At 39.9% G+C, this 11,990-nt stretch overlaps 1 protein-coding gene across 1 annotated transcript; it reads left to right on the top strand.

Moving 5' to 3' along the window:
* Positions 1-5,532: 5,532 nt before the first annotated feature.
* On the top strand, positions 5,533-6,891 carry prlh2r (prolactin releasing hormone 2 receptor). Its single transcript, XM_071543854.1, has 2 exons — positions 5,533-6,447; positions 6,568-6,891. The coding sequence occupies exons 1-2, from the start codon at positions 5,533-5,535 to the stop codon at positions 6,889-6,891; spliced, it is 1,239 nt and encodes a 412-aa protein (XP_071399955.1).
* Positions 6,892-11,990: the final 5,099 nt, after the last annotated feature.

The raw sequence follows: 11,990 nt of genomic DNA, 5'->3' as shown, positions 1-11,990 counted from the left end.
ATGCATGAGCAAGACGATCATTTTATGAATAGGTTGTCCCTTTGCTTTTCCTCTTTCTTTCTTTTCTCTTCTGATGCTAGATTATGAACTTTTTAAGTATTTCTGCTCTAAGATTTTCCATTTCTGATGTGACAGATTTGCTGCTCCCACTGGAAAGACACTGCCGTCAACCTAACAAATAACACTGCTGACACCGCGAGTTGGCTTTACATAACTAGGTGGCGAGGTTAGAAGCCATGGATATTTTGGGCATGATTAACATAATGTTATGTTACATAGGCGGCATTTTAGCCGTTTGAGACAGAGCCATTAATAATAACTTCACTGCAGTTAAAATTGTGAATCTTTTGAATCTTGAATCTTGAATCAATTTCACTGACTGCTTTCGCTGATGTCATGCTGCCTGCTCCATAGAAATAAAACAGAATGAGGACGAGGACCTCCGCAAAGAAATAGAGGAACTCAGAGAAAGGCTATAACACCGACGAGCTGGCCAGGAAACTCGAGACAGGTCAGTTGGAGACGATTTACCTCCACCAAGTGATATTAGAGACTTCTCCTGAGAAGGATGGGCACCTGCAGAAAACAGCTTTCCACCAAGCTTAAGGCAGAAGGAGAAGAAGGAGGTCCTCTGTCAACAGAATGAGGTGCTCCGCAAAGAAATGAAGGAGTGCTAAGAAAAGCTTATGAGTGCCTGTGAGCTGGCCATGACAAACAAGATCTGTGAGATGAAGCATGCACACTGGCAAGAAATCAATGATCTCTAGAAAGAGTTTGTGACTGAGTTCAAGACACAGGAGGAGGAGAAGGAGGCCCTCCACCAGGAGAAGGGAGCCCTCCAACGAAAAATGGAGGAAATGCTCAAGAAAGACCATGAGCAGACCATGAGGCTCAAGGCAGTGGAGAAGCTGGTGATCAAGCTGAAGGAACAGAATGAGACGAAGGAGGCCCTTCACCAGGAGATGCTCAAGAAAGAAAAGGCAGAGGAGTCCTTGACCACCCTGAATCTTAACAGCGATCTCAAGGCCGATGAGATGGAAAAGGAGGCCCTCAAATCTAACCACAGAGAGGCTCTGGAGTGAAAGAGGATGGAAAAGAGGTGGGAGAAAAACTCCACAAAAAGCCCAATAAGTCTTCCATTATGAGGAGATTGATTTAGCTCTTCTCCCCCTACTCAGAAGAAGGAGAAAAAAAAGGAGAAGAAAAAGGAGAAGATGGTGTCCGCTTGAGTTGCTTCAAGCCAAGAACCTTAGCACACTGACACCTGTGTTCACTCCCTCCTTTTCCTTAATAAGATATCACCAATGATATCTTTATAATAATGCACCGCCTGTATTGTTTTAATTCTGTAAGTGGCTCTACAGCCTACATTGTATGCAGAGGATTTAAGACAGCTGGACATACAATGTTGTAGAGAAAAAGTTAAAATAAAATAAAAGCTGTGTTGGATCTATAGTTGTTTTTATGTTTGCATGTTTTTATCGTATCAATTGTTTGTGTGGTTTTGCAATTTAAATGCTGTTGTCAAACTCAGAAATGGAAGTGGAACTGCTGTGGTATATTTACCTCATATCATGACCTTGGAAGGTAAATATCAAGGTAATTTTTGTCAAAAATAAGTAATTTATATAATTCAGCTATAAAACACGTCTTGACATATTGCTGAATATAGATAGGGCAAATATGTGATTGAAACAGATTTAGACTTGATTTAGGCAGAGGATGGTATAGTTCCTACATTGTTATATTTGACATAAAACTCTGTCTGACCAAGTAACTAATGGTCAGTTTTCTGTTAGTTGTTGCAGTGGGTCTGATGTCAACCACCAAGCTGCATTCAGATCGCTATTCTGTACATCCACTGTTGAAGGAATGAGCCTCTCTCTAGTTAGGTGTTGTTCAGCAAAGTCTTTATTATTTATGGAGAACAGCATACAGAGATAGAACAAGTGGACTGAACTTCTGGGAAACTACAATAGTTTTGTACAAAGAGACAAATAAGGGTGGAAACAAGGTTGGGGAGTGTATTTAGACCAGTGGAACAGTTAGAGCTGAGTGTGTGTGTCTGTTATGAGTTGTGCCTCCTCCTCTACCTGGACAGAGATGTCCGCCTGTCAAAGTCCATGTCCTACGCTCTGTGCCATGGAGCTAACCAGATGGCTCTTCAAATGAGTGCAGGTGAGATGCTCACAATAAATATTTACAATATAAATATTTACATGACCATGTGACCTGACCTTTAACCCTACTGTACATTGGTATTCTTATTGTTAGTTAGGCTATGTGACTGTGACCCAGGGGTCAAAGGTTATCTTCATGCCAGATTGTGCCTGGATGTTTTTGGATGTTTTACAATCCAGCAAATGAATCATATGATGCTTCAGTCTGATATGAAGTTGCCACCAATGACAAGCATCGCTTCAAGCTGCTTGTCATGCACCGGAGGTTTATTTTCCCGCCCTCCTAACTTATTTGCTTCCAGAACTTATAGTAGGCTAATAATTATGTAACACTATTCAGCAATGTGGTTTGAATGTCAATATAGGCTAACTGTTAGTAGTAGTAGTAGCAGTAGTAGTACTGCACTTCACAACTCTACCTCGTTGTACTAACACCAAAGCTTAGACGCTCCCTGCTTGTAAACTATAAATAGATATAGCGTAAGCCTACTGTGCAATGAAAGGATTCCAACTCCTTAAAACTAAAATATCTGTGCAATTAAAGGCACATTAATGCATGAAATGAAAAGAGCCGCACTTTGTGGTTAATGGGATGACAGGAATAATTGCGTGGGGTCTGAAAGATCAGGGAATTAAAATTTAATTGGCACACATCCCTGATTAAAATGTAATTCACATCTCTGCAAGGTGTTAATAAGGAAAATCAACCTGCGATATCCCTTCGGAATAAATAAACAACTGTAGTAATCCTAATAAATCCAGGATAGCCTACTATACAAACATCACAGCAAAACTGGAAATCACTGTAGAAATGTTATAGTGATACCATATGAGATTAAAAAAAAATACCATAGAATACGAAAAGGCCACTAAATTGACTATTTATTACCGCAGAGACATTGAGTCCTAATAGGAATATTATAGTGGCACCACAGGAGATAAAAAAAAGTGCCATAAAATACGACAAGGTCACTATAAATTTACTATTTATTACCACAGACAGTCCCAATAGGAATATTATTTTGGGATATTATAATGATAGGTCGTTTGGGATGGCACTGAGTGAGATTTAAATGACAGCTAGGCATCTATTTATTTATTTATTTTTATTTATTTATTTATTTTACCGTACTGGAGGTGACTCACTTCAGTGAACACGTATGCTGTCAGAGAGGGAGCTCACCTCTCCAGTCTGTTTTCCTCCAGCTCAGGCAGAGCGAGCTGCAGTGAAGGAGAGGAGTTGGACTCAAACACACAAACAGGTGGTGGACGTTTCTGCTGTCAAGTTCTGCTGTTAAAAAAAAACAAAAACAAAAAAACAACAACAACAACATATTGAAATCTGACATCAGCAAGAGGTAGTACTCTTTCCTTTCATTTCTAGTGTTTGAAATTGTATGTATTCTGATAGCTAACCATTTTGCATGCATTTGTTAGACTTTATTTTTTAGAGTAAATAAATTGTTATTTAATAATACAACATTTTTCATCAAAATATGTTAACCAGTGGTTTTATGATTGCCGTTTTTTATTCCTTTTGTGTGATGGAGTTAGACATTGGCTATGATTTATCAAATGGAAACAGTTGCATGGTGAATTATGCGCTGATGTGCTCTTCACTTTATCACAGATCAGATAAGGTCAATGAGGCAATACGTTTATTCAGCACAAGATAAAATTCCTTCCTCTTGTCTGATCATCTATCTTGGTCATGATTAATCAAATCTCCTTACTGGGACAGAAAAAAAACTAAATTAAGTTAATTCTGTGGTGGAAATAAGATTATGACAAATGTTGTGCTCAGGAGGTCATTATTAAGCACTTATTCATACTCAACATTAGGCCAGACAAGGATCTTAATTTACTGATAACTGTGTAATGAAGCAGCTGCTCCACTTCTTTTAGTGCACAGTATTGGAAATTGGCTAATCTCTTGAGCAATCATTTGACAAGATGATCTTTGTTTAATTTTTCTAATCCTACCATTGTCTTGTAGATACTATATGATCCATTTCACTTTCCAAAATGGAACCTTTCCACAAAACAAGGATGCACTGCAGACAACAGCTCTGAACATGGTGCCATCCAGTCAGAAGCCTTTGCTTTTCTGCATTTGTGAACTCCTCTCATTCAGTTTGGACATGGCCTCTATGTCACCCCTATTTCTTCTTACAAATTCAACTATAAAAGCTATGCAGGCACTCACTTGCTCACTCACTCACTTCCTGGCTTTCATGTGTTGCTTTGTGTCTTCATGAGCTGACAGCCAGCTTTTCTAGGTTTTCTTTTTCTAGGATTCTAGGATGGCTTTTCTTTTTCTAGGATGGCAAATATAGAAAAAAACAGTGATATCATGCAATATTACCATTTTCATGATCTTGTCTGCCATTTGATTGTACTTTGTCAAGTGGCCAATGTGTTTCTCATTGCTCAGCAAGAACTGGATCATTGATTTCAGTGCAGACTGCAGGTGGAGAAGTTTCTGGGTGAGAAGTGTTGACAATCAGTTTGACTTTAAAGGCATCATTACGAGAGATGGAGAGAGACGAGAGAAGGAACAGCAAAGGAGAAGGTCAAGTGGCTAAGATGGATGATTAGTGGCTGACAAGAAAAAGGATGAGAAACAAAGAAAGTGGAAGAGACGAGAAAGGTAAAGATGAGAGAGAGAAACTGATTCTTTAGGAGAGGCAGAGAGAGATAAGAGATACGGGTGAGACATTGTGAAGAATATGGGTGAGATGAAAGAGGAAAAGGAGGGTTTAATTTTGAGGTCTGTGAGAAGGAGGACATACTGTAAAACCCTGGCCAAGCTTTTTAATGTGGCTGAGAGGCTGAGAGAAAGAGACTTTTGAAGACGGATGTTAATTAGATGATGTGACTCAGTCCTCCTTCACTCTGTATTTCATCATAATGTTCATTATCCTTTGTGTTAAAGCAAAATGAGGTGGCCTTGTTACTCAAGAGATTATGTGATTATGTGTAGGTGATTATGACAAATGAAGTGAAACGAGAATTCAAAGCACTTAATAAATGTTGTAATACTGTATATGTTAGATATAGGCCATTCTATATCATCTCATGATAAACTGCAAAATCATAATCCAAACACAATATATTATATTTTCATCATTTATATTTTCTGGCTTTACACAATACAACTTTTGTGCAATTAGTTGCAGGTTGCAAATTAAAATTTTACTGTTACATCACCAAACTCATGCCGATACAAACCCACTTCAAGATTTTGATTGGGTGGTTCTCCTACAGAAATTCAACACAACTAAGTTGCACAGAACTGAAGTTGCACCATGTGAAGCCGGCCTTAATACTGTTATTCTATTTGTCTGCAGCTATGGACTGGAGGACGTCACTGAACCGTTCCTGGGAGAACTCTTCTCTTCCGGCCTCTTCCTCCTCTTCCTCCTTGTCTGACTCTTCATCCTCCTCCTCCTCTTCCTTCTATAACTCCTCTCACTCCTCCTTCTTGACTTCCCCGTTCTCAGCCCCTTCCTTCTCTGGGTTAGATCTCCTGTTTAACCTCAAGTTGCTCTTCATCCCTCTCTACTCTGCTGTGGTGCTAGTCGCCTGCTGTGGTAACCTCCTGCTGCTCTTGCTCATCTGGCTCAACAAGAAGAGACACAACACCACCAATTTCCTCATCGGTAACCTGGCACTCGTCGACCTGGTCATGTGCATCTTCTGCGTCCCGTTAACCGCCTCCTATGCCTTTGACAAGCGCGGATGGATATTTGGATGCTTTATGTGTCATTTTGTCAGCATCATGCAGTCTGCAGCCGTCTACGCAGCAGTCCTGTCCCTCATGGCTATCGCAGTGGATCGTTACGTTGTCGTGGCCTATCCCATCCGCAAGAGAGCGGGTTGCCAGTTCTGCTGGGGTCTGGTGGTCCTGATCTGGCTGTCCTCTCTGGCTCTGTCCATGCCCACGGCGCTGCACACCGTCTACCTGGACCTGCAGGCCGCAGGCCTACAGATGGCCGTGTGCGAAGAGTTCTGGCAGGGAGAGGAGCGAGGCCGCCTCATCTACTCCTGCTTCATCCTCTTCTTCTCCTACTTCGTCCCGCTGGCTGCTGTCTCCATCTCCTATTGCGCTATATCCTACCAGCTGAGGCAGAGGAGCATGTCAGGCCTGATGCCGTCTCCGGCCCTCAGATCCGCACGAGCCGCCTGGAGCCGCAGGAGGAGGAAGACCTTCTGCCTGCTGCTGGTGTCTGTGCTCTGCTTCGCGTTCTCCTGGCTCCCCATACAGGTATAGATGCATGGATGGATAGATTGATTGACAGAGTGATGGATGTGTGAAAATATGAATAAATGAGTTCTTAAATTCCTGAAAGATTTGATTGGGTTATAACATAGCAGAACCTTACAGGTGGTGAATCTGATCCGCGACCTGGACACAGACTTCTCCATCTTGGGGAAGAATTACGTAAACGTCATTCAGGTGTCGAGTCACCTGTTCGCCATGAGCTCCGCCTGCTACAACCCTTTTATCTACGCTTCGCTGCACGACAAGTTCCTGGCCTACCTGTGTCATCACCTCCTGTCCCGCTGGAGAGGTAAAGGAAGAGAAAGGGGTCAAGGGTCAAGCATCCTGACAATGTCACACAGACTGTCACGCCTTCGCACCTCCTCCATCCTGGCAGATGTACCAGCCGCTGCTGGGAATAATATTATTCCTCAAGGCAACTATTGACTCCTCATGCTGAGCCAACTTAGCTAAATGAAGCCTTTTGCAGCACTAGAATTACACCTAACACCCAGTGTTGCTTTCTTCAGGAGGATGTTGGATGAAAATCTCCACAAATGACACAGTCCTCCCTCACTCCAAATTTCATGATAATCTTGACAGTCTTGATAATCACTTGTGCTGAAAGCATAATGACATGAGCTTGTTATTTGGCAGATGATGATGACAGATGGAGTAAAAGCAGAATTTATTCCAATTCAAAAAACAACAAAAACCCAGCAAAATGGGGTTACAAGGTTTTCATGCAACACCCACATCTCTCTGGCTGGATTTACACAGGCGTAGAAACGATATTCACATCAGCCTGCTCAGTGTATTTATGTGTGTAATTATGTACATTTTAGCACAAATGTATGGATATCTATGGACTGAAATAGTCTGTGTCTGATTGTCACTGAAAAATATTTAATGTGTTGTGCAGGCTTATGCTTGTGTTCCAGTAAGCTTAAAAATATACTTCAGATAGTGATTTCGCTCTTGTCTTTGTAATATTCTGTGCTTAATGGATTTTTCTAGTTTTTCATTTTCTTTCTTATCATTCTTGTACATATTCATATTCTTGTACATTTCTAATATGTCAACTTGACGGCATGTTTATTTCTAACCACTTTATTACATAATATGGACAATGAAAATGTGCTGTTTTATTCTAAATATCTATATCCCATCCCTGTCCATGCTCACTGATAGTATTTTAGGATGTAAGTAAGTTGTAGCATAATATAGTCTATATATTTTTTGTTGGATTGCAAAGAATAAATAGTTTTATTTGAAACATCATTCCTTCTGCATTCGTTTCATGTGGATGAAGGGGATAAAGGAGGAACATGGAGGGTTTTCTATAATAATGAATGAATGATATATTGCTTTAATTCAGCCTGGCCTTTTGAGAGTCACTGAATGCTTTTCACACTCTATCCGCTCCACCTGTGACATTTGAGGAAAACAACAGTCTACCAATATGCAGTGTGTTTAAATGTCAACTTTTATGCACAAAGAGTAAAAATCGCAATGTTTATTTCTCACTGGGATATACAACAATAGCAAAGAGCAAATCATCCTGAGAGAAACTTAGATGAATAGAGAAGTAAAAAACAACTCTGCTAAATTACATATTTCTCAACACCAAATCCCCAGCTGTATGAAATATAAACTGTAGGATGGCATGTAATGATTATGCGCTAAGTAAATGCAAATGGCTGAACATAAACTTGTGTTGAATTTGAATATCAAAGCATAGTGAAACATGCATAACAAGCGTGAAAATAATTTCCTCTGAACTTAACCAATTTATTCCTTAAGAGACAGACTTCTGTTGACAGCTGCAACTGTTTTCAAATGGTTTTAATATATGCAAACATTTTACATATAAATCTGATGTGATCCGAGATGCACTTTGACCACGTTTGACCACTCTTTCTTTCTTTCTCTTTCTTTCTTTCTTTCTTTCTTTCTTTCTTTAAATGAACACTCACATAGTCACAGAAGCACTCACACTAAAGTGCAGGACAGACTATGATAATCTTTTTTTTTTACAATTTTCCAACATGGCACCCAGAATGTAAAATTCTATATATTCATATTGATTTGATGGTTACACTAAATCATTCGACTATTACCGATTGTGCCTCTGAGCAGCAGCGTCAGTTACAAGCTTGCCAAATGGGAGTGTATGGGTGACAAAGGCAATATTGTTATTCATTAGCTGCACTGATGTTGTTATATAAAAATGCTTATCTTCACCTTTCTAATACAGCTGTAACAATCATTAAAAAGGTGTTATGTTTGCTAGGATCCTGTGAAAATGTATCATATAATTATGATGGAGACTGCTACCCCAGGGAAAAGTAACTGAAAACCATCCTTATTTTTTATTTTATTTTTTTGTGTTGATTAGAGCCACTGATGTGCAATTTAATCAGAAAATAGTGGATATTATAGTCTAAATTACTGATAACACATGGAACAGTTACATCAAATCCTGTGTGTTAGTAAGTAACCTCCACTTGTGTCATTTAGATAAGTGTAATTTTATTCCATAACATGTTAGCATGGTGTGGGGTTAAAGCATTATTTACATTCAAATTTTCCTTAAAATGCAAAAGCCACATAATGAATCCCATCCTCAACTTTCTTAATGCCTCTCGCTCTTTCTTTCTCTCTTTCTCTCACACAGATTTTAACGTATAAAGGGGCATCTGCCAGGATGATGGTGCTGTAGAGGCAATTTACATTTTAGACATTGAGTACTCTTATTCAGAGCAATTTACAAAGTATAAAGTGAAGTATAATTTTAGCAGTGGCAGGGTGGGAGGAGAGGGAGTATAGGCAAGAGCAGGCAACACAAGTGTGGATGAGCTGCAGCCTGAATAGACAAGTTTACAGCAGAGGATAAGGAGCCTGCTGCTCTGACTGTGCCTGTCAAGTTTCTCTGCAGCTTCATGATACATCTCTGCTGTTTTTATTGTCCCTCTGCTCTATGTCATTTTCAAATGTATGCACTAATGGCACCGTGAGGTATGTTGAAAGCATCCAACAAATGGCCTATGTTATATGTTATAAGACAAGAGAATAGCCATAGGATACAGCAGGGAAACAAAGAAAAATAAGCACAAAAAAAAACTATGAATCAGTAAAAGCCAAACAGTTGTGGGGTTATATAAACATTACACAGCAATTTCAACATGTTAAGTAGACTGTAAGGGTGGAATGGGTGGCATGGGAAAGAGTATGGATTACTTACATATATTCACTCATTCATTCATTCATTCATTCATCTACTTATAGATACTTACAGCTGCTATTTACAGATGTTACTAACAGTCTCAATTGTTTACTAAAATATAAAACCATGATATCCCTCATTACCACACTTTTAAGTATCATTTCAGAAAAGTGCAACTAACATGAAATGGTCCAAACGGGCATCTAATATACAAATCACAACTCTTCTACTCATGCTTCACTAATTCCTGCTATTCTCATGTGTGATTGTGTTGTGAACATCCTTTATGAAATTGCAAACGAGAGAGTCCTAATATGTAAATAGGAATGGTCAACAGTCTCCATATAGTACAAAAGTGGTATATATGTAAATTGAAGAGAGGTGATGGCTTTCTGAGGGTCCTGGAGCTGCTGCTCTGGCCTGAACTCTATGCATTTGTAATGTTCGGAGAGCAAACCCATCTCAGATGGATTGTGGCTGCATCATGGAGCCCATGTAATAACATGAGCAGAGAAACAATGGAAAACAACACTAAAAGACTGGCACTATGGCACTTTTATAGTTGTTGGCCAGTGATACAAAAACACCAAACAACAAAAGGAATCTAGACATCTTGGAATAATATATACTTTACAGGGCATTTGCAGCTGACGAAAACAATCATACAGGCTCACACATCACGCTCTTATATCCTCTCTTCTCTCCTCTAGGAGGCTGTGAAAAAAACAAAAAACATCTCCCATCGAGTCACAGTGCAGCTTCACCTGGAGAGTGCAGTGTAAGAAGAGGTCAAAAACAGAATAATTGGAAAGAGCTTTGATGGAGCAAGGCAATCTCGAATGTCAGATTAGGAAAAACTTAATTGTTTCCTCTGCCTCCATTTAGAGGAGATTGCTCTGCTGGAGCCAAAAGGGCAGCAGGAGCAACAAAACTGCGTGTTCTGAACAAAAACAGCGGCTCTGCTTCCTGAACCAGGAGGTCGAAGGAGGTAACAGAGGAAAGCCTTGCTTTCTAGATGTTGGAAATTACTCTCAACATAACACAGAATGTGTTTCAGCACATTTGATTTCCCTCTCAATATTGCAGCAAAACAACACCAAATCCCCAGCTTAATCTCAAACTTTCTGAAACAAACGCCACTCAGTAACAGATTCAATACAAGTTTCATATATTTCTGCAGCCTTTCAAAGGGCAAAAAGCCTCACCAGGCCCAAAAGTTTCTAATGTCTTGAAGGCTGGAGATTGGGGCAAAATTGGAATGAGTCAGTCGGTGGAAAGCCTTGCAGGTGTTGTTACAACATCTCAGAGTTTCTTTTGAAAGCACTTGCACTCAGCACAGCATGTGCTGTTAGCTCAGATGAAACTCAAAGAAAAATCCATTTTAAAGCATTTCACCATCTTCACCTCTCCAGACAGATCTGACACATCAGAAAATCACTTTTAATGGAGCTGCTGTGGGCCAAAGATGCCGTTTTGCACAGAACATACGCCACTGTTACATAGAGGCTTTGTAATGACAGAGCACAGAAATTAGTCACTAATTTAACTTCATACACCGTCACAACTTTCTGGTATTTACTGTAGACCATTTTATCAAAGAAAGTATAATCAAAGGAAGTTTAGATTAGCACTGGGTGTCACGAAGACAGAATGTAGTGGCAGTCATACAGACAGACACACACACACACACACACAAACTACTGCTAAATAACCCAAGGTATATAGAAGTTGAACCTTCAGACACTTGTCCCACACATGCACGCTGTTAGATATGCAAATGAGTCCTTCCCCATGCCATTTAAAATCTCATGAGCTGATTGAGTAGTGCCAGAGGCCTCATAAATATTCATCAGTCTTGATTATTGAAGTTACATGATTTACTTCTCCCCTCATCTGTGTGTTCAAGAGGGTTAGACTCTTGTCTTTCTTGTCATGATCTAGGTGGCGTAACTGAGAGGGAGGACAGTAATCGTTTCAGATGGGAGGAGGTGAATAAATTAAGAGAGTGTCTTGACAGAGTGAAAAGAACATGGACGTTGGAAATGTTCCTTGTGTTTTTTTCCTGTGATGTAAGGAATAAGAGTGAATAAGGGATAGAAAAGATATCTCTTGACCTATATAGCATACAGGTCAAGAGGTGCTGGAGACTGCAAGGACGTCATCCAAGCTGAAGTGAAGAATATATACATATGTGGTTGTGACCGCACATTCAAGGCCCAGGAAAAAGTAATTATTGAAGATACTCACCTGTCACGAGCTACGTGTTTCGCATACTTGGCATAGCTTAATCAGGCTCATATAAGGCACAAGTACATCCAAG

Source organism: Centroberyx affinis, unplaced genomic scaffold (assembly GCF_046629955.1).
Source record: "Centroberyx affinis isolate AG114_WGS23_722 - 3 ecotype Tasmania unplaced genomic scaffold, CSIRO-AGI_Caff_v1 ptg004386l_1, whole genome shotgun sequence".
In the NCBI taxonomy this organism is placed as follows: domain Eukaryota; kingdom Metazoa; phylum Chordata; class Actinopteri; order Beryciformes; family Berycidae; genus Centroberyx; species Centroberyx affinis.
This window is presented reverse-complemented; position numbering and strand designations above follow the sequence as displayed.

Coding starts and splice junctions, on each gene's coding strand:
- prlh2r (XM_071543854.1), top strand. CDS start 5,533: ATGGACTGGAGGACGTCACTGAACCGTTCCTGGGAGAACTCTTCTCTT. Junction 6,448..6,567: donor TCTCCTGGCTCCCCATACAG/GTATAGATGCAT, acceptor AGAACCTTACAG/GTGGTGAATCTGATCCGCGA.